The sequence below is a fragment of the Puntigrus tetrazona genome, chromosome 6 (assembly GCF_018831695.1).
Source record: "Puntigrus tetrazona isolate hp1 chromosome 6, ASM1883169v1, whole genome shotgun sequence".
Classification (NCBI taxonomy): domain Eukaryota; kingdom Metazoa; phylum Chordata; class Actinopteri; order Cypriniformes; family Cyprinidae; genus Puntigrus; species Puntigrus tetrazona.
In genome coordinates, this window is record NC_056704.1 from 9,366,316 (window position 1) to 9,389,718 (window position 23,403).

At 39.6% G+C, this 23,403-nt stretch overlaps 1 protein-coding gene across 6 annotated transcripts in view; it reads left to right on the forward strand.

Moving 5' to 3' along the window:
• The window catches only part of LOC122346821 (endonuclease V-like), a 68,514-nt gene that overhangs the window by 4,174 nt on the left and 40,937 nt on the right, over nt 1-23,403 (forward strand). For 5 of the 6 annotated variants that reach the window (XR_006251176.1, XR_006251175.1, XR_006251173.1 and 2 more), the window contains exons 2-3: nt 4,343-4,514; nt 16,263-16,397. Coding sequence is in view for 2 of the 6 variants with exons in the window: in XM_043241677.1 (XP_043097612.1) it covers nt 4,343-4,514; nt 16,263-16,397 (307 nt within the window). In the remaining 4 variants the exon portion in view is untranslated. The remainder of the gene's footprint in view (nt 1-4,342; nt 4,515-16,262; nt 16,398-23,403) is intronic. The other variant, XR_006251177.1, reaches the window with a different exon arrangement.

Here is a 23,403-nt window from a genome sequence, read left to right on the forward strand (position 1 = left end):
CTTCCTGTTCCAGGACTATAAAAACTGCAGCAAGCCACTCACCTGCAGGTTGCATTGTTCGCCTGTTCTATTGTTGTTTCCGAGTTTCCGAGTTTCCTTGTGTTTTCCTAGTTGTAGATTCTTTGGTTTTGACCCTGCCTGTCTTTAGATTCTGTGATTGTTTGCTGCCTGACCTGACCACCGCCTGTCTCTGGATTTTGTGTTTGCCTCGTCTCTGATACTCCTGTTTGCCCTGTTTGACGCCTGCCTGTTTTGACCATGCCTTACTTTAATTAAAGCCTGCACATGGATCCGCACGCCTCAGGCCCCTCATTCGTGACAGTTAGACTGTGTTCTAGATTATTATATGTGGGGTTTTTAGGTCCAATTATTAGCACCTCTGTTTTCAGAATTTAGCATTAGGAAGTTACTCATCATCCAGTTTTTTATATCGACTATGCATTCTGTTAGATTCTCAGTTTGGTGTGTATCACCAGGCTGCGCTTAAATATAGAGCTGAGTATCATCAGCATAGCAGTGAAAGCTCACACCATGACTCCTGATAATATCTCCCAGAAGTAACATGTATAGGTTGTAAAGTAACGGTCCTAGCACTGAGCCTTGAGGAACTCCATATTCCACTTTTGAGCGATATGATACCTCCTCATTTAATGCTACAAACTGATAGCGGTCAGATAGATATGATTTAAACCATGCTAAGGCACTTTCTCTAATGCCAACATAGTTTTCTAGTCTATCCAAGAGAATGTTGTGATCGATAGTATCGAATGCTGCTCTAAGATCTAATAGCACTAATAACAAGATAAAACCACGATCCGATGATAAAAGCAGGTCATTAGAAACTCTAATGAGAGCAGTCTCAGTACTATGGTACGGTCTAAAACCTGATTGGAAATCCTTGCAGACACCATTTTTTTCTAAAAAGGAATACAGTTGTGAGGATACTTCCTTTTCTAGTATCTTTGACAGAAAAGGGAGATTAGAGATTGGTCTGCAATTTACTAAGTCTTTGGGATCAAGATGTGGTTTCTTAATAAGAGGCTTAACTACTGCCAGTTTGAAGGTTTTGGGAACATATCCTAATGACAATGATGAATTAATAATGTTCAAAATAGGACTTCTGGAAGCAAATCTTTTAATACTTTAGATGGAATAGGGTCTAACATACATGTTGCTGGTTTAGATGATTTAACAAGTTTGTACAAGTCTTCTTCTCCTATAATAGAGAAAGAGTGTAATTTTTCCTCAGGGGATCTAAAGCTCACTATCTGATGTGAAACTGTAGTTGACGGCTGCATAGTTAGAATTTTATCTCTGATGGTATCAATCTTAGAAGTAAAGAAATTCATGAACTCATTGCAGCTATACTCTTGGGGAATATTTACGTTTTATTTTTGGTTAATTTAGTTACTGTACTGAATAAATACCGGGGGTTGTGTTTGTTTTCTTCTAAAAGGGATGAAAAATAATCAGCTCAATTTTCTAATGCTTTTCTGTATGACAGGATACTCTCCCGCCAGGCAATACGAAATACTTCTAATTTAGTTTTTCTCCACCTGCGCTCCATTTTCCGGGCTGCTCTCTTTAGGGTGCGTGTGTTGTCGTTATACCATGGAGTCAGATTGTTTTCTTTCATCTTTCTTAAGTGCAAAGGAGCAACTGTATCTAAAGTGCTAGAAAAAAGAGAGTGCATAGTTTCTGTTATATCATCAAGTTTTTGCATCGTATTGGATGTGCTAAGGAATTGAGATAAGTCAGGAAGATTACATAGAAAGCTTTCTATTGTGGTGGAAGTGGTGGTTCTACCATACTTGTAATAAGGTGCAGAGTTTACAGGTTTAACTATACAGAGTTCACACAAGACTAGATAGTGATCTGAAATGTCATCACTTTGCTGCAGAACTTCAACCATTTTAACATCCATTCCATGTGACAGTATTAGATCTGGAGTATGATTTTGACAATGAGTAGGTCCAGAGACGTGTTGTCTAACCCCAACGGAGTTCAGAATGTCTAAGAAAGCTGATCCTAATGCGTCTTTTTCATTATCAACATGGATATTAAAATCGCCAACAATTAAAACTTTATCTGCGGCCAGTACTAACTCAGTTAGGAAATCAGCAAATTCTTTAATGAAATCAGTGCTGTGCCCTGGTGGCCTGTATACAGTAGCCAGTACAAACATGACAGAAGATTTATCACTAGCACATGATTCTGTAGATAATGTTATATGCAGCAAAACTTCAAATGAGTTATACTTAAAGCCTGCCCTATGAGAAATACTAAGAATGTTGTTATAAATTGTAGCAACACCTCCTCCTTTACCTTTTAAACGTGTCTCATTTTTATAGCAATAATTTTGGGGGGTAGATTAATTTAGAGCAGTGGTTTTCAACCTGTGGGCCGCGGCCCCCCAGTGGGCCGCAACGGTATTGCAGGGGGGGCCGCCAGTTATTATCAATAGAAATAATAATATTGCTAATGTACGTAAAAATGTGTAGTAATAATTAAATATCATAATTAATTAAAAATTAATGACCTATTATGCACATTTTCTGGTTATTCAACATTACCCGTTTATTCAATAAAGACAGTTAAAAGTCATGCTTCTGAGTACTCAGTTACTAACCCGACACAAATAACAGGTTCATTTAAATTTTTTTGCAGTGGGCCGCGGAAACATATGTGTTTGGTTGTGTGGGCTGTGAGTTAAAAAAGGTTGGGAACCACTGATTTAGAGTAATATATTCATCTGGTTTTAGCCAGGTTTCTGTCAAACAAAGCAAATCTCTGATCTCTGATCAAATCATTTATATAAAGTGCTTTTGTGGAAAGTGATCTAATATTCAGCGAGCCAAGTTTTATTGTTTGCTTATTTGAATTATAGGTAGTTTTAGTTTGTTGGAAATTAATTAAATTATTGCTTTTGATTTGGTTTGGACGTTCTGTATATTCTAATTTGGGGAACAGACACAGTCTCTATAGTGTGATATCTAGGTGAAAGAGTCTCTATGTGCTGAGAATTAACTGCCTTCTGTGACGTGAGGCAGCTAGCAGACGGTCTGCCTGCTTCCTGACCTGGGCACTAGTTGGTCATGTTGGAGCTATAAGACTATATGCCATATTTCTAGATAGAAGAGCAGCACCACCCCAGGAGGGATGAAGCCCATCTCTTTTTAACAGGTCAGGTCTGCCCCATAAACTCATCCAATTGTCTATAAAGCCTATGTAAATTATGCAAGTATTTAAATTTAACTTATGTAATTTGTGTACAGATGTTTTATTAACTAAACACTAATTCGCATACCTGAACACACAAGCATGAATACACAATAAAGTGTAAATAAGGCTTGATTGTAAACCATCAGGAAAAGCAGAGAATAAAACTATAGTTAAGTCAGTTAACCACCTGTAAACCATCAGCACCATTTATAACGGGGTCTAGTATTAAACTTCTGTTTAGTTTAGTTAAATGTACAATACTTGCATTGCCTCATTGGTGAGGATTCATATGCAATCTCGAATGAAAGTTTTGACTTTTCCAAGGTTTTGGATTTGCATTCACGTTCTTCCAGTTTGAAGAGTCATAACTCCAAAATAGCCTGACTCATGATGATAGAGAGTTGCTTCCCAGGTAGAAGGTGAAAAGAGCTAAGAAGGTGTAAGACTTTAATCTGATTATTAATATGAGTTATTATTTGAATTATCTCTTTAATTAATATTTGGGGAATCAAATCTTAAAAATTCAAGTTAGTTTCATGAAATTCATAGAATTTGATTCATTGATTAATCTGTCCAGCATTTAGCACAATTAAAGGTATCTTACCAATTCTGTTTATTTTGTGATCAGCAAAATAACAACAAATTGGTATTTATTTATTCATTTATCTGAATTAATTCTTAATTCTGAGCTGGATAGCACAGATCTGTGCAGAGTTTGACTATACAATACACAACACACAAGACAGCGACTTTAAGAACCTTAAAAAACGCAACAAATTCCTTGTGTGTTTGAACGCACTTGGACGAAAAAAGCTAATTCTGATTCTGAAATAAATGCAGTCTCGGTGAGCATAATAGACATTCAAAAAGATAAATAATTATTAAATGATGCCAAACTTTTCACCAGTAGTTAAAAACTAAAACTAAATTCTAATGAAATAAAATAAAATCATCACTTTTTCTCGTAGTAATAGTTCCATAATAAATCTAAAGGAGACCTTAATTTTTCATATAGCTTTGATGGCCACCAGCTGCCAAAGACCAGGCTGAAACATAAAAAAAACATATCAGGGGAAATTATGTCATCATTGAATAATGCTGTGCCTGTGTGTGTCCAAAGGGAGCAGGCACATCTTAGGGAAAGTGTAAAGGAGGAGGACACAGAAGATTGGCAGAGGAGTCCAGATTTCAGCGGGCTGGAGAGAGTCGGAGGAGTAGATCTTTCATTCATTAAAGGCGATGACATCAATGCCTGTGCTCATCTAGTGGTGCTCACATACCCTCATATGAAGGTAAACATTTCCACTTAGATTCACTTATTTCCATCTGTAAAACCTCTCACAATATTCTACTGTCAATAATATTAATAATAATAATAATAATAATATTTCTTTTTACATTTTAAAGCAAGGCAACTTTTCAATAAAGGTTATTAGCTAAGTGTTTTAGTCACACTTTCTGTACAACAAATATTTTTAATGGCAGCGGCTATTTGCAGCATTTTTAGTGATATGCTATTAACACTTAGTGTAAATAGAAATTAGGTGCTATTTACAGTAAGTGCAAAAGCAATGAATTTTATTTACTTTAAGTAAAAAAAGCACCATTATTTAGTGATGTGCTATTTAAGTGCAAATAGCTTTTTCTGCTATTTATACTACTTATTGCAAGTGGCAATTATCTGCATTTCGGTATGAAACAAATAACAGATTATTGTAATTTTAATTCAAATTATTCACCCCCTGGGGTCAGCAAATGCATATACATGTGCATCTCAATTAATTATAACGTTACGGAAATGTTAATTTATTTTAGTAATTTAACTCAAATTGTGAAACTTGTATATTAAATAAATTCAGTGCACACAAAATGAAGTCTTTGGTTCTTTTAATTGTAATGATTTAGTCTCACATTTAAAAAACCCCACAAATTCACGATCTCCAAAAATTTGAATATGGTGAACATGCAAAGGTTTCATGAGCCTTCAAAATGGTCTCTCAGTTTGGTTCTCTAGGCTACAAAATCATGGGGAAGACTGTTGATCAGACAGTTGTCCAGCAGACAATCATTGACACCCTTCACAAGGAGGGTAAGCCACAAACATTCATTGCCAAACAAGCTGGCTGTTCACAGACTGCTGTATTCAAGCATGTTAACAGAAAGTTGAGTGAAAGGAAAAGGTGTGGAGAAAAATATTCACAACCAACCGAGAGAACCCCAGCCTTATAAGAACTGTCAAGCAGAATTTGGGTGAACTTCACAAGAAATGGACTGAGACTGGTGTCAAGACATCAAGATGTGTCAAGGAATTTGACTACAGTTGTCGTATTCCTCTTGTTAAGCCACTCCTGAACCACAGACAACATCAGAGGCGTCTTACCTAGGCTAAGAAGAAAAAGAACTGGACTGTTGCCCAGTGGCCCAAAGTCCTGTTTTCAGATGAGAGCAAGTTTTGTATTTCATTTGAAAACCAAGTCCTAGAATCTGGAGGAAGAGTGGAGAGGTGCATAGACCAATTCGCATGAGGTCCAGTGTTAAGTTTCCACAGTCTTTTGTGGTGCAATGTCATCTGCTGGTGTTGTTCCATTGTGTTTTTTGAAAACCAACGTCACTTCACCCGTTTACCAAGAAGTTTTTGAACAACTTCATGCTTCCTTCTTCTAACCAACTTTTTGAAGATTCTGATTTCATTTTCCAGCAGGATTTGGCACCTGCCCACACTTCCAAAAGCACCAAAAATTTGTTAAATGACCATGGAGTTGGTGTGCTTGACTGGCCAACAAACTCACCAGACCTGAACACCATAGAGAATCTAATCAAATGAGAAACAAGAGACAAAAAAATTGCAAATGAGCTCAAGGCTATTGTGAAAGAAACCTGGACTTCCATACCACCTCAGCAGTGCCACTGTAGCGTCAAGCCAACAGAGGGAGCTCTCACCAGAGTACTAGCTGTACTTCACCCCTCTGCATCCTTCTACAATCATTTCCTGTTTGAGGCAAAGTATTGCCAGTTTAACCTGCCTTACCAAGCGTTTGCTGTATTTGTTCCTGTTTACTGTTTACTACACGTGTATGATCTCTGCCTTTTCTCTTGTTTCTCGATTCACGGACCTGGCCTTTGGTTTAGTTGATATGATTGGACTGATAACCTGGTTTAGACCCATTGCCTGCCTGATTAACATTGTCTCTGTATATGTTGACAGATTGGACTGCCTTATTGTTATTGACCCTCTGCCTACCTTATCAATCAATCAATGAATCAATCATTTTTATTTATATAGCGCTTTTAACAACACAGGTTGCATCAAAGCACTGTACAGTATAATGTAGAAGAGTACAATGACAGGGATGTATAATGACGAGAGTGACCAATTTCTTATTAAATGCAGAGATGGTCTCTGTAATCAAATTCAACGTTAAATCACTAGAAGTTAAGTGTCCCCAACCAAGTAAGCCAGAGGTGACAGCGGCAAGGAAACAAAACCCCATCCATACAGAATGGAGAAAAAACATTTATATAATTTATGTCTCTTGCTCTTTTCCATAATAAACAACCACACATGGATTCAACCTTGGCTTCCCCCTCCTCATTACAGTATACTTCACCTCTCACGAATCCAGTGGAGGTTTACAACTTGCAAGCAACATTTGCAAACCAAAACAAACTCTTGAAGAATTACCAAGAACGATAAGCCGCCGATTTCGCTATTGAGTTAAGAGTGCTAGCAGCGCAAAGTGGGTGGAATGATGTTGCTTTAAAAGCTATATTCCTCAGAAGTTTAACTATCGAACTACAAACAGAACTAGCCTGTGGAAGGGAAGAACTATCTTTTTTCGATTTCATTACACCGGCTATCAAGATGTATAACTTGATGAAACAAGCAGCCAAAAATAAGCCCGCACGAACAAATCACCATAAACCACCTGTAACCAGTCCAAGTAATCCTGACCATGAACCCATGCAACTCGGGGTCTCACAACTTTTGGAGTGTTTCTATTGTGGTACAACAGGACATCAAACCCTGGGATGCCCGCACAAACTCTCAGCAAACAGAGTGAATACTGAACACTTCTCTTTTCTTACGAATGAAACCCTCACCTTACCTGTAATTTTAAAGACTAATTATCAATTAACTTAACAGCGATGATAGATTCTGGAGCCGCCTTGAACCTGATAGATTGCAACTTTATGTCAAAACACCATATTCCTACTCAACCCTGTAATCCCTATATACAATTTAAAGCTGTGAATTTTTAAACTCGTCCTCCTTCTACCATAGTCAGTGTATCTCCAGAAAACTCATGGCTTGTTTCACCACTACCATTGAGAGTCCAGAAACCAAGCAAGTAGTGACTGTTCCCTTGCTACCATTATCTCCTTGAGGTATTCAGTAAAACCCAAGCCACTAAGTTGCCATCTAACCAACCTGGAGATTGTGCCATTGGCCTACTTCCCAACACTATGCCCTCCAAGAGCAAGGTCTACCCACTTTCCAGGACAGACAGTCAGGGCATGGAGGAATATATTTCGGATGCTATCAAATCTGGTTTTATCCGCCCTTCAACCTTCCCCTCTTGCCGCAGGGTTTTTCTTTGTCAAGAAGAAGGAGAGAGGATTATGAACTTGCATAGATTATAGAGGTCTCAACAAAGTCACAGTTAAATTCCAATATCCACTTCCCCTAGTCCCATCTGCCCTAGAACAGTTGAGAGAGGCTACTGTATACACAAAATTTGATTTAAGAAGAGCCTACAACTTAATCTGTATTAAACAAGGAGATGAGTGTAAACAGCCTTTCTCACCACAAGGGGGCACAATGAGTACCAGGTCATACCTTATGGACTCGCCAGTTCATCCGCTGTGTACCAGTCCTTCATAAATGATATATTCAGATATGTCATTAATCAGTTCGTTATCGCTTACAAAGACGATTTTCTGATTTACTTCAAGTCAAAAGCTGAACATATCACCCATGTCAGGACAGTATTATCACGTCTTCTAGAGAACCAACTCTGTCAAGGCAGAGAAGTGTGAATTCCATGTAAACAAAACCTTGTTTCTTGGCTATCAAATTAAACACCAAGGTGTCAAGATGGATGAGCTCAAAATTAAGGCAGTGACTGATTGGCCACAACCCACTACTGTAAAAGAGTTAAAGAGATTCTTGGGCTTTGCAACTTCTACCGACGGTTAATTAGAAACCTCAACCTGATCGTATCCCCCTGACTTTCTTGTTAAAGGGCAAACCCACCAAAGTGGACTAAAGAGGCTAGCCAAGAATTTCCAGAGGATTGCCGGACCAGCCCTTTGGATTAGTTGGTATGATTGGATTGATAACCTGGTTTAGACCCATTGCCTGCCTGTTTAATGTTGTCTCTTGAATTATCCCTGTATTTGTTGACAGATCAGATTACCTTATTATTATTGACCCTCTGCCTGCCTTATTGTTTATGTCTCTTGCTCTTGCTCATGACTTCCATCTCTTATTTACAGAGACGAAATGATCATCTCCATACCATGCCCAATTGAGGCAGTAATTAAAGCAAAAGAAGTCCCTTACAAGTATTGAGTAGATTTACAGTTAAAAAACATACTTTCCACAAGGCCAATAATTCACTAAATTAACTTTTTTGTTGGTTTTATGAAGTATTCAATTTTTTTGAGATGATTGATGGGTTTTTGTTAAATGTGAGCCTAAATCATCACAATTAAAATAACAAAAGATTTAAACTACTTGAGTCTGTGTGCATTGAATTTATTTAATACACAAGTTCCACAATTTGAGTTAAATTATGGAAATAAATAAACTTTTCTATTACATTGTAATTCATTGAGATGCACTTGTATGCGTTTTGAGGCATTTTCTCCTGATGACGAAATTAAATTACACATTCAGTTTTGATTATACCCTGAAAGCACACATACATTTAGGAGACATCTATTTGACGTCTGCATTTACATCTACAAGATGTATTATTTAGATTATTTGTTCATTTGTTATACGTCTATTGGATGTCTCCTTTTAAATTTCACATAGATGCCTATTAGATGTCATTAGGATGTTTAGATTAAGAATATATGTAAAACTGACATCTGTAAGATGTTTGTAGACAACAGATGGTTTTCAGATTGTCCTGATTGAGGGGTCTGAGGCGTGCGGATCCATTTGCTGACTTTTATTGAACAAAGGCATGGTCAAAGCAGGCAGACGTAGAAACACAGCAAACAGTAGAATAAGAGGCAAGGCAACAACAGAATCCAAAAACAGGCAGAGGTTGGGTCAGGCAGCAAACAATCAAGGTGCCAAGGTGATGCTTCGGCGACTGATGCGGAGACGGGGGACGAGAAGGATGGGGGAAGCAGCCACCTGTAACGGCTTCCTGCTTCAATGCTCCCTGTACTTGGAGATTCAACCACACCTCTTCCCCACTGATGATGCTGTAGTTCTGATGAATCTGTCATAGAAATTAGTGAAACCAAGGAACTCTGGTGCTCCTTAATAGTTGTGGGTTCAGGTCAGGTGGTGATGGCTTATACTCTCGTCTATCTTCACTCTGCTGTTATCTATGTGGTAGCAAAAAAATTAAACAGAACTCAGAGAACATTTCTCTGCTTTGAGGAACAGTTGATACTCACAGAGCTTGGTTAGGAACCCCACAATGTGGTGGTTATGTTCAGCCTGACTCTGGGAGATAAGGATGTCATCTATGTAGGCAATGACAATTTGGTGGAGAAACTCGCGGAGCACCTTGTGTATGAATCGCTGCAATAAGGAGGGGGCATTGGACTAGTCTATATGGCATGACCAAGTTTTTGTTGTGGTCAGTAGGGGTCGCAAAGGCTGTCTTCAACTTGTTCGGATCAGATTGTATGCACTGTGGAGGTCCAGCTGTGAAGATCTTGGCTCTCAGAGGTGTTTAAGAGCAGGGGGAATGATGGGAAACAGATATATGAACTTGGTGGCTATTAGGTTTAACACTCAGTAATCTATACAACGCCTCAAGCCTCTGTCTTTTTTTTCCTCAAAGAATAAACTAGAAGTGGCAGGGGAAGTAGAAGGATGGATGTAACACAAGTGGTAAGGGGTTGTATTCTCATCCTAGATGGTTGAATCCCACTCACAATTGGTTGTGGAGGACGTAGGGGGCATGCCATGATCATATGCCCTGAAGCCCCACAATATAAACATAGACCCCGGGCTAGCTTTCTCTGTTGTTCAACAGCAATCTCTAGCTCTAGTAGAAGTGCACTACTGGAGATCATCCGGGAGGCACAATGAACAGAGAGATGAATGAACCATTCCTAACTGCAGGAATCACAGTCTGCACTCTAATCCTTGCTGGTAAGTAGACAGCAGTGATTGCTCATTCCATCCACTTGCTGCAGTGAGTGTTCGAAAAATTAAGTGAGTTTTCTTGAATGCCCATCGTACTTTGCTTTAAATGGTAGAGCTTATTATTATTATAATATGCAAGATTTTCCATGCACCACATGCTCTGTGTGTGCCCTACTTTCTGTCTTCAGTTGATTGTTTATTTGGTTCAGGTGTGTCTGCTAATTATCCTCATTAGCTCCAGTCTATAAGATTGTTCAGTCCCGTTTGTCATCGTCTGGCCTGCTTTATCTGCCATAGGTTACATGTGTTTGCTACTGTTCTGTGTGGATTATCTTCGTTTGGATTTATTAAAATACAATTTTTTGTACTAATTCCCCCTGTGCTTTCTCTGCTACAGGTAGCGGGACAACTGATGAGATAATATTTATTAATTTATTGATTTATGATTTGGGAGGAGAAATATTGCCACACCAGCTAGAATAAAATATCTATTGGTTAAAACACAAATTTGGGTTGTGTCCAAAGCTGAGTTTAAATATTCACAACATGATTCATATTACGGCTTTTAGTCAAGTCCCTAGTAGACATGTGCAGGTATTTGGTAATGCAATATTTCACGATAATGAATATGCATGGTATTGTTTGGTGGGCACTTTAAAATATCAAAAATAATTATTATAAATTATTCAGAATTTTGAATGCACTTTCATGAGTGGGATTAGCTTTATTAAAATTACAGAGAATTATAATGAAAGAGTGCAAGTAACACTGTTCTGTGTGTGTTTTAGCCAACAGTTATAGTGCCTTTTTCCAGAATAAGTAAGGATACCTCCCATGGCAAATGAAAAAGGCTTACAGTTAAAGACCCATCTCTTTAAGCTGGCTTTCATAAAACACACTGATACACTTCTCATATCCAAACCAATTAAAGAATTGTTAGTGTAACGAATTAGCTCAAAAGGGGGGGATATTTATAATTAATAATAGCTAGGTATAATTAATAATAAATATTTAGATTATATTTTAGAATTAACTGTAGCAGAATTAACGTTACAATTATTTGATCTGTTCGTCCACCGAGCAGACAATATAATTATTTATCAATTCTAGGAAAGGTTATTTTCCTGGCCAAGGAAGAATAGCTTTCTTACTCTGCAGTACTAGCAGTAATTTAGCATGTAGCAAAGGTCAACATTCAGTGACTTCAAATTGTGAGCAGCACTCAGAGACAATTAATTGTGAATATAAGGGATTTAATCAACAAGCTATAGATAACATACAACACATTAACAAAACATAAGATACAGGAAAGTAAAGAAGAAAGAGAGAGAGAGAGAGAGAAGGAGAAGAATGGCAGTATTTCACATCAACTAAACCTAGTGAGAATCATCCAAGAATCTAAATTCACCTTAAAAGGGGCTCAAACTTAAACACGCATCCAACTAGTTATAAAAGTTACTTGCATTAGTTTTGGTTGCTGCAAAAGATGCGATAGACAAGAAGTTCTTGATGATTTCTCTAGGTGTGAGCTGGAGGTTTTCCTCTGGTTCCTCTTGAAGGTAGGAGAGTCCAAAGCGAGATGACAGGTTATTTGAAGGTAACTACCGGAAGGTTGGACTCAAGAGTTGAGTCTGTAGAGTATCCGTCTCAAAGGAAGGAAGATTTTAAGCACTTTATAGTTGGTGTTAGGGACTTTTGATAGTTCCCTGACACACCCACTGTTTGATTGGAATTGCCAATCAGAGGCATGGATTTTGAGCGGGAGAAAGTTTCTTTGTTTGCTTTTATGGCCCATTGGCATCTTTATTGCTGGTCTGGAGAGTTGGAGCAACTTTATTCCAAAACACAGTAAAAATGGTATAATGCACTTCATGATTCTATATGGTAAATCACCATTTGGGGGATAACAAGAGGATCATTTTGATACCAAGAAAGAACCCTCTAGAAGATATCAAAGTAGAGATACGCTCAGAGACATGAATATAGGCATTTAGGGTCTAACTAAAGCAGATAAGGAGATGTAATTAGGATAAGAAGGTAAAGGGACATACATAAAAAAAAAACATATATAAGGTATATTCATAACTGTTTAATCATGGCTTAAAATAGAGAAAATGTCCTTATGTGTATGCCTGATGCGTATTGCAATTGTGTGTCCAGACCACGTCTCTAGTGAATCCATAGATGAATGGCACAGGGGTTTGTTACTCCTTGTTGAAATGTTTTTGGAGCTTTGGTGTAGGGACTAGAGAGCAAATCTGTTTAGTATCTCTGTGATAATGGGGGAACCACGGGCAATTTAACACCCACAAAGATGTAGATATGAGGTCCAGGTCTGTCATTTATCAGCAAATGTTAGAAGGCGAAAAGGGTCCTTTAAGACAACGTTCCAAACAAGCATCTAGATCTTCACGAGACGCTACATTAGGCTGCATTAATTAGATAAACCAGAACCGGGAAACCCTTTCCAGAACACACAATGTACTTGTTACATAGTAAGAAGATTGCGTCTGTGTGCAATTTGACTTGCTGTCTGCTGTATGTGTCCTACATGTTACCTGTTCTCCTGTTTTCACGAGTCGGCTCTCTTCACGTGTATGAGTGTGAGTTTCTGCTAAGTCTCAGAAAGTTGGATGTTGTGGCCTGTAGTTGGTACTTGGGAGGCCATTAGATATGTGATCCCCCCTACACAGCTGGCACTTCGGAGGGCTGGTGTAGGTTTTTAAATGGTTTCAGATACTATAGGAAATGTAGCAGGAGACGAGGCAAGCAAGGTGTGCTGATGAGTTAGTTGCTGTTATTCCTCCGTGACAGGAAGTGCCATCAGGATTTAAAATCATTCAACTGCACACAGAGTAGAGAATGGTTCATTTTGAGAACACTTCACTCTCTGAGATATGCACCTCGTACACATGGAAATGAGGCTTTTGTAGATATGTCTGTAAAGATGACCTAGATAAACATCAGGTCTTTTTCTAACAAATCATTTTTAATCAATGAGTGGATCTCTTTACGTGGCATGGACTTCCTTTTTTTGAGACATGGCTAAATGAGGGTGATCTGGACTATCAAATCTGTATCTAAGGCAATGTTTAGGAGTTTTGAAGTGCAAGTTTTTAAAGAGGATTTGACTAGTCCTGTGACTTTTATATAACCCTCCCAAATATAACAAGGATTTTATTTGTGAATTCTCTAAATCTGCTATGATAATGTGTTATTGTCACGTCTTTGGATTCTTTTGTTGTTGTTTTTTTGTCGTGTGCCATGTGTTCCGTGTGACCTACTTTAGTTAATTGTCTTTATCGTCTTCAGCCGTGTCTAGTTAATTTAGTGATTTCACTTTTGTATTTAAGTTCTAGTTTGATCCTGTGTAATCGTCGGTTCTTGTCTTTTAATATGCGTGTGGTTTTTGTCCTGTCTGCCTGCCTGTAGATATATTGTTTATTTAGTGAGCTCCGCCCACTGCACCACGGCTGAGGATGAGCTGATTATCCACAAGGGGCTGCTGGATCTACAAGAGGAGCTGGATGATGTGGACTTTTACTTAGACCTGGTATCCTGAGTTCCTGCCTTGATAGTGCTCCCTAGAGACTGTTCCACAAGAGCTCCGTCCAGTGCCCACGCCTCAAACGCTCCGTAGAGTGCCCGTGCCACGTGTGCTCGGTACAGTGCCCGTGCCACGTGCGCTCCGTCCAGTGTCTGTAGTGCAAGTTAAACCACCCTCCCACCCTTACTATCCGCCGTCAATGGATCCCAGCAGCCCCTGTGCTCATCCTCAGCTCACCATCTGGTGCTCGCCACGGGTCTGCCGGTCTCCATCGCTGTCGTGGGTGGATGATCCCTTGCCTCATCGTCCGTCCTCCGAGTCCCGGACTCCACATCGGCCTGTAGACCTTATTCAGTCAGTTGTGGGCCCTACTTTTTTTTTTGTCTTGGGGTGTGAGTTGGCTGTAGAAAACATAGCGCTTTCAGATGAATCTTTTATTACTTTTGATATAGTTTTTTTAATGAACACTACAGGAGATGAGCTCAGCAGGTGCAAGGCCCATTACCACTTTGACAGGATCTGAGTTTTCATTTAAGTCTTATACACATTTGAGTTTTACAGAACTGTTGTCATCATGCCCAGAATTAGGTATGTTAGTTGATAGTTTTAACTCAGAATGTAGTGATATTCTGGACTCTATAGCCACTTTTAAAACCTCTCAACCATAGCTTAATGTAAAGAGCTGATTAACTACAACGAAAATGAAGACAAGCAGAGAGGAGTGGGAAAAATAGATAAGCTTCAAGTCTCCTATGAGACACTTAGAAACTGTATGTATACTTACCAACAGTTTGTTAAATCTGCTAAGGCACATTATTTTTCAGTTCAGTATTAGCATAGTCAGAGAGTGCTATTTCGAACAATAAATACAGCTTTGAATATGACAGATTCAGTTGTTTTAGAAAGCCTTTGAATGTTTCTCACAATTTTTTATGAATAAGATTAGTACTAATAGAGCAAACATTTAAATTTCATCTTCTAATCTGGCCTGTTTCCTAGCTCGACCTGACTCTTGCATTTCTGCTCAGTTTACTATGTCTGTTTCTCTGACAGAAGTGTTAGTGGTTATTCATCTTAAGCCATCCTATTGCTTTCTTGATGTTATTCCACTATGTTTGTTAATTCGGATCTGGGATGTAATTGGACCTATGATTCTGTCCATAATAAATTAGAGTATTTTAAATGCTGTAGTTCTATCATGTTTTAAACATGCCTTGGTGCAGCCTCTGTTGAAAAGGCCTATTTTGGACTTCTAAGTGCAAAAATACCTATAGTCTGATCTCTAGGGTGCTTTTTGGCTATGTTATTAGTAGGCGGTTCGTATTAAACTCTCTACATTATTAAATGAAAACACATGAGATTGTAGGTCTCAACACAGCACTAAAACTGCCCTTCTCAAAGTGTCAAAAAATTATTGCTGTCTTTAGACACTGGGAACTGTGGTGTTCTGGTGCTTTTGGATCTCAGTACATCTCATCATGGGATCCTTTTAGACCGTTTGCAAGAAAGGGGTGGGATTAGGGGCCTGCTTTAAAGTGGTTCACATCTTATTTACATGGAAGATTATTTGCAGTGGTGCTAGGGCGTTCTACTTCATCTATACAGTTTATTTCCTTTGGGTCCAGTGTTGTTTCTTTATATATGCTGCCATCATATGTCAAAAATATGATGTGGCTTACCATTGTTATGACAATGATATCCAGTTGTATCTGCCTCTGGGATGTAATAATGACTCCAATATTTCAACCTTGTGTGAGTGTTTGGGTGAAATAAGAACATGGTTGGCTTCCAGTATTCTGCAACTCAACAAATCTAAATCCATAGTGGTGATATTTGGCTACCAAAGGTACATTATATGCCATAAACTACATTTATGTCAATTAAAAAATCTAGGTGTTATTCTGAGTTGAAGTTCGATTAGACAAGTTAATGTTGTGGTTAAAAGTAGTTTTTATGAACTGTGAATCATTGCCAAACTGAAGAGAATTCTACCTTTTGAAGATATGGAAACTGTGATTCATGCTTTTGTTTCATTCAGATTGAATTATTGTAACTCACTACATACAGATTTCTGATAACTGATTCTATTGAACTGTCATTCATTATCTTAAATAATTATCCTGAATTCTAACACAGTATTTTTTGACTCCATAGGTTCTGTATGAAGATTGTAAGATGGTGACTCTTAATGCCCCTTATGTGGCTGGTTTTCTGGGCTTCAGAGAAGCCCCACCTTTGCTACAGGCCCTGGAGAAACTGAAGAACACACAGCCAAATCTAATGCCTCAGGTTAGAGTCACAATCTTATCTGTTGCCTCAGCTTAGAGTGACATGGTTGCTGAATTAAGGCGGCCTAACACAGTGTGATTTTTGCTGTTGTACAAGCTTGTAGACAATTTGCAGACAGAGAAAATCGCAGATGTTCAAGGCTCGTACCATGTGAGAAGATTTACAGGCTAATCCGAGAACTTTACGAGCACCTGATGGGGCAGCTACAGCTAATAGATAGCTATAAACAGGGGCATTTCCGCTGGGGAATGCCCACTTTGAATGGATAGATATAATTTTTGGTTCAGTAAATTAATTGGATCAGGATAATCATATTTATTCCTTCAGACAGAATATGTCTATACATGTTGATGTTAGCCTAATGTTTAGTGGCCTGGATTTAATCCCGGCCAGGGGCTTAACTTTTTTATGTCCCTAGGGCTGGATTTCAGGCCAATTTTTAGGCTCCTTGTCCTTCAAATAGTGATGACAAAATTGCCACATGGTGCTGGTTGAGACCACACGAGACCGCCCTGATATCACACGTACATATGTCTATTTGACGTCTGCATTTAGATTTGCAAGTTGTATTATTTAGGTTGTTTGCTCATCTGCAATATGTCTATTTAACATCTCCTTTTAGATAGCCTTCACTTAAGATGTCTTTAAGATGTTTAATTATTTAGAATGTATGTAAAACTGACATCTGTAAGATGTCTGTCAGACGTTTGTAGGAAGCAGATGCTTTCCAAATCAGGAGATCTTTAACAAACATCTTGCAGATCTGTTCAATCTGGATATTCTCTTCGACTGAGAGCAGCAACTGTTAGCTGGAAAGTTCTGCATTCACACACACAATAGTCTTGCCACAAAGCCCCAGCAAAAGTAATTACCATGAATGTGGAAGATATTTCAATTATTTACTAATAATTAAATTTGCAAAGATTAATTTCCTGTCTCGCCATCTCCTCATAGATGTGCTTTTAGACAGAATTCATTCATTGTACCAAGCATAACAAGTTCACTTTTAACTGCACATTTTCTGTCGTTGATATTATGATCAGATCTGCATGATGCATTTTCAGGTACAGTAGTTAGTTTGAAATAAAAAAAGGTTTTAAGTTAAGTAAAAAAATTAAGTCTCACATTTGACTTTATAAAATGTTTCTCTAAAAGTTTTTTGACCATAGTAGTTGTCACAGTGTGGTTGCGAGGGAGCATGCAACGAGGGTCTTTTTAACAGTTTTTAATAAGCCACAAAGGAGAACTCACGTAAGGCAAACAAGAACCACACGTAAACATAGACAAGACTGGACGATTTAACATAGAACAAACAGGAACTTATATAGGACAAAAGGAAATGACTTAATTAACTGATGCAACCTGTGTTGTTAAAAGCGCTATATAAATAAAAATTATTGATTGATTGATTGAACTAGACACACCTGAATGCAGACAAATCAACTGGGGAACACAGAGAGCACATGGGGCATGAAAAACAACAACAGAACAGTCCAAATATGTGACATATCATTCTGGTGGAGGACGAACCCTCGGGAGGGGGGTTGGCAAACATAGTCAACAACACCAACAGAGTCCGGGGAGGAACAGATGGGGGAGAAGCCAGGAAAGTGACAGGAGGAATCAAGTGGAATTGCCAACCAGAGGCATGGATTTTGAGCAGGAGAAAGTCTCTTTGTTTGCTTTTATGGCCCATTGGCATCTTTATTGCTGGTCTGGAGAGTTGGAGCAACTTTATTCCAAAATACAGTAAAAATGATATGAAGCACTATGTGATTCTATAAGGTAAACCATCATTTGAGGGATAACGAGAGGATAATTTTGATACCAAGAAAAGAACCTCTAGAGGATATCAAAGTAGAGAAACACTCATAGACATGAATATAGGCATTTAGAGTCTAACTAAAGCAAATAAAGAGTTGTAATTAGGATAATGAGATAAAGGGACATACATACACAAACAAATATGAGATATATTCATAACTGTTTAATCATGGCTTAAAATAAAGAAAATGTCCTTATGTGTGATGTAGGGACTAGAGAGCCAATCTGTTTAGCATCTATGTGATAAGGGGGGAACCATGGGCAATTTAACATTCACAAAGATGTAGATATGAGGTCAAGGTCTGTCATTTATCTGCAAATGTTAAAAGGCTAAAAGGGTTCTTTAAGACAACGTCCAAATGAACATCTAGATCTTAACCAGATGCTACATATTATAATTAATGTATTTCCTAGATTTTTCGACAAACATTTTCCCTAATTTTCTGTCTCACCCTACTTCTCAAATCAAAGTTACACCCTTGGCTATAAACCATGATGTGTCTTTTTGACATGGATTACATTTACATAAATACAGGTTACCAGGCATGTAAAATACATTTTATGTTTAAAAGAAGCTCATCCATTTTGTTGATGTTAAAATTTAGCTTACATTACCTGTATCACTTAAAGCAGTGGTTCTCAACCTTTTTTTATTCCAAATACCACATCAGAAAATATCTCCAAGTACCATCAGAGGGAGCCTGAGTACCAATAATGGTACTCATATCACATTTTGTGAACCACTGACTTAAAGGGATAGTTTTGGATACAGTGTAGTCAGAATATTTTAATGTTGCCATTTTTAGTAAGTTAATTAACACAGGCAAAAGTGAATATTCCAGACCAAGTGAAAATAGTTTGGAAGTAAGAAAAGGGGGAAAAAAGAGAAAAATAATTAGTAGAGAAGAAAGATGAGGAGGACATATGGGAGGCAGGAAGAGATAAAAGGAGAAACTAAAACTTATAGAAAGTTTTTTTATTATTATTATTTTTATTATTTTAATTGTTCTCGTAAGAGTTCCCAGCAATTCCCCTTTTTTTAGACACAGTTTGCAAAAATGATTTGCCTCTCCCAGATGCTTCTGCCTCTATAACTCTTGTCACTCCATGACTTTGCACAGCACAACCATTGCATTGTGTGAGGTACAGATCTAAGACAAATGGCCACAACACTGAACTACAAATAATAGCTATACAGTAAGGCTGCAGACAATATTTTAAACAAAGAGGAGAAAGGAGGAGAGTGTTGATAGTAGAGGAGATCAAAAACCTGACTCTAATATTGCAAATGAAGAGATCTAAAATGTCTCTGATTAACTGTCACCGCTTCCTGTGCAAAGTCACTCAAGTTTCCCACTGTTCTCATCATTCATCATACTTTCCTCCATCATCCTCAGTACCCAAACCAACAACCACCCACCCACCAAGCATACTCATTTTGCTTCAAACATCAGCTACATGATTAATGATTGGCAAGCAGAAGATCAATGGCTGACACTTTAGGGGACAATTTGTCTTTCATGTGATAATCTGTAAGTTAAATGTGTTGTTCAGGCTAGGAGGTTGTTGCTCAGAGGGTAAGCCTCATCTCAAAACAAAGGCATGATGATGCTGCTGTTTTTTGAAGGCTCAGGATGTGGAAGGTCATTATCCACCACATGGACTCTCACACTACACAGACTGTTACACATTACCCTGGACTGCATTGCCCATCATTTATTGCACTAAGTGCACACAGTTATAATCACTAACATGAAAGCAATAACACAGTATTTAACACACACTTAGTTCCTGTTGTGTTCATCACCCTCCTAGACATACCAACATTATGGAGCCCTTATGTGTTCTCAGTTAAAATTTAAGTCTGGTTCCTTTTAGTTTACAGTCTGGTTCATTCGTGTCTCACTCATTGTCTGGTTTATCTCATCTTATCTGTCAGCTGCCTTCCCTGAATTTATTATCTGTTTAAGATTACATCTTGTCTTGCTGTTTTGGACACTGCTTGCACCCTGCCTGGATTATTGCTTGCATTATTGAATTAACCCTCTTGTCAAACCCTCTGGATATTGTTAGCTGACTGCAGACCCATACTTGCTTTAGGAGTAGTTTAGTGTCTTGCCTGTGACATGCTCATTTACCATTGTTTGACCCTGCCTGTGTTTCTGACCACATCTGTTTAAATAAAGCTATATCTGATGCTGCAGAGTCAATAATAACCCTGAATTTAGAGGTGCTCGTCCAGCGAGTACTCAAACGGATTAATATCAACTCTTAAAAAATGTATTTCCTTAGCCTTAGAAAAACCATATTCCTCCTGTGGTTGGCTATTTTTGTAACGAAATCAAGCAGTTTAAATGACGTTAAAGCATGAGCAATGAACACAGCAACAAATTCAAATGTGAATATATATGCAGGTTTATTGATTACACAAAAGGGGGAAAATATCTAGCGAATAAGGGACATTAACAAACAATACATGAAACATAAAAGCAAGAAGGCATGAGAAAAGTAGACAAGAGTTACAGTGTTAAATCAGCTTTTCCATCTGCATCGACCATTAGGACACTAATCACCTTATAAAAAGGGGCTAAGCTTGAGCGCAGCTAAAGAAGTGAATCAGATACTTGCATTAGTTTCGGTGTGTGCACAAATTTGATCTGGTTGTGCTGAGAGAAACAGTTTTGTGTCCTTATTGGTTCAAGGTAGTCAGGTGTTCATCGGATTTCGGAGTCCTGAAGAGGTGGACTGAACTAGATGAACTTAACCGAAGTAAACTGTCGAAAAAGCTGCCTCGAAAGGGGGAGGGTTGGAGGGTTGGCCCAACCTAAACTACAAGCTGATTATTCTGACTGCTATCTTGTGTATGACCTTGCTTGTTTATTCTGACCATTGTCTCTTCGGATCATCCTTATATTCTGAAAACCTGATTGGATTGATGTTTGTGTTACAACCCATTGCCTGTTTTACTGTCTTTGATATTTGGAAATACCTTGAACTTTTTTGCCGATCTGACTGCCTGACTGTTAACCAACCTCTGCCTGTTATATCTGTCTATTCTCTTTTGGACTGTCCTGATAAATTTTCGTATATGGATTCGCAGCCATCATTAGCGACCTCATTACATATGTACTGTATGTATATGTGTGTGTGTGCTGTCAGGATAGAGACCAGAGCATGAGGAACCAAGGGGGAAGTAGAGTCCAGTCAAGAAAGCAGCTCACGATGGAGTTGCTGGAGAGAGGAGCCATGATGGAGTTCAGACATGCGATACCGGGGGGGTCGGGGCGACTGACAGAGATGACAGCGGTTGAGTAGGAACCTAGGTTGAAGGCAACTAGCTGCAGAGCCAGGGTGACACAGAGAATCCATAGGGCCTAGGCAGAGCTGGTTGCTCACGTGATTGAGGCAGAGGCAGGGATCTGGAATGCCGTGACAGAGCCACAGTTACAGAAGGTGGAGCTGAAAGGAGGGAGGATTTGAACAAGGATGAGCTGGGAAACTGGTTAGTTGTAGAGAAGGCGGGAGAGGGAGGCTGGGTGGGAGCTTTAGAGACACAGGCAGGCTGGATGGACTATCCAGACAATGGGGAGGTGGGCAGGACCAATGGGAAAGGGAGAAGCCAGAATTCCTCCTCATTCAAACAGTTTAATAGGTCAAAGTTCAGCAACAGCTCAAATTCAGTAGGAGGAATGTGGGCAAGGCTATCCTCCATTCACTAGATCTCCACAATTATTCCCACAACTCACGCACCTGGTCAGTCGTATTCTTGAGCCCTAGCTTCAGGGTGATGATTGGCTCTGTTCTTTTAAATGGCGCTGAGTCTTGCATGGCAGGCTTGGGCTCTGTGACTACAGTGGGCTCTGTCGAACTTTCTGTGCCACATGATAGTGATAGCTGACTGGGCTCTGGATCGGGAGTGGGGCTGGAGATGTCCTTAGCGGGGCAGATGGAGAAAAAAGTCCATTATTCTGCTGCCTTACACTGCTTGCTCAGGATGGTGATGTAGAAAACACAGAGTAAATGGTCCGGGAATTGAGTAAGGCAAGCCAGATCTAAACAGTGGTGTGGACTTTCCAGGCAAAGTTGCTGGACTGCAAGCAGGTTCATAGTGGTAGAAAAATAGAAAAATAAAAACATAATACTCAGTATGAGAGTGTACTATTCTGTCAGATGGCCTCTTTCGATGTGGAGGAGCAGTGGGTCTACTCCGAGCTCCTCCCGAGTGACTGAACTCCTCACCTCTCTAAGGGAGCGCCCAACTCATTTCTGCCGCTTGTATCTGGGATCTCATCCTTTCGGTCATGACCTAAAGCTCATGACCATAGGTGAGAGTAGGAACGAAGATCGACCAGTAAATCGAGAGCTTTGCCTTGCGGCTCAGCTCCTTCTTCACCATGACAGACCAGTACAGCGACCGCATTACTGCAGAAGGAGTTTGATCCCCCTATAGTTGGATCATGCCCTCCGGTCCCCCTTCTTAAAAAGAGGAACCACCACCCCGGTCTGCCAGTCCAGATACACTGTCCCCCTGCATCAACGCGATGCTGCAGAGGCGTGTCAGCCAAGACAGCCCCAAAACATCCAGAGACCTGAGGTACTCCATGCGGATCTCGTCCACCCCCAGTGCCTTGCCACCAAGGAGCTTCTCAACAACCTCAGTGACCTCAGCCAGGTTGATGGTCGAGTCCCCCCCCCAAGTCCCCGGCCTCTGCTCCCTCAGTGGAAGATGTGTTGGCGGGATTGAGGAGACAATATCCCCAGTCGAGGTCAGCAGGTTCCCACCAGCACTGTATACGGTGCTGGCAGGGCACTGCTTCCCTTTTCTGAGGCGTCGGACGGTTTGCGAGAACCTCTTTGAGGCCGTCCGACAGTCTTTTTCCATTGTCTCCCCGAACTCCTCCCAGACCCGAGTTTTTGCCTGCACAACCACCTGGGCAGCGGTCCGCTTGGCCCCTCGGTACCTGTCAGCTGCCTCAGGAGTCCCACGAGCCAACCAGCTTGACGGCATACCTTACTTCCGGTGTCCACCACCGGGTTCGGGGGTTGCCGCCACGACATGCACCGGAGACTTTACGTCTACAGCTCCGGATGGCCGCATCAATCAAAGAGGTTCTAGTTCAGGTTCTATGTTCTAGTCCACTCTGACTCAATGTCTCCAGCCTCCCTCGGGATCCGGTCAAAG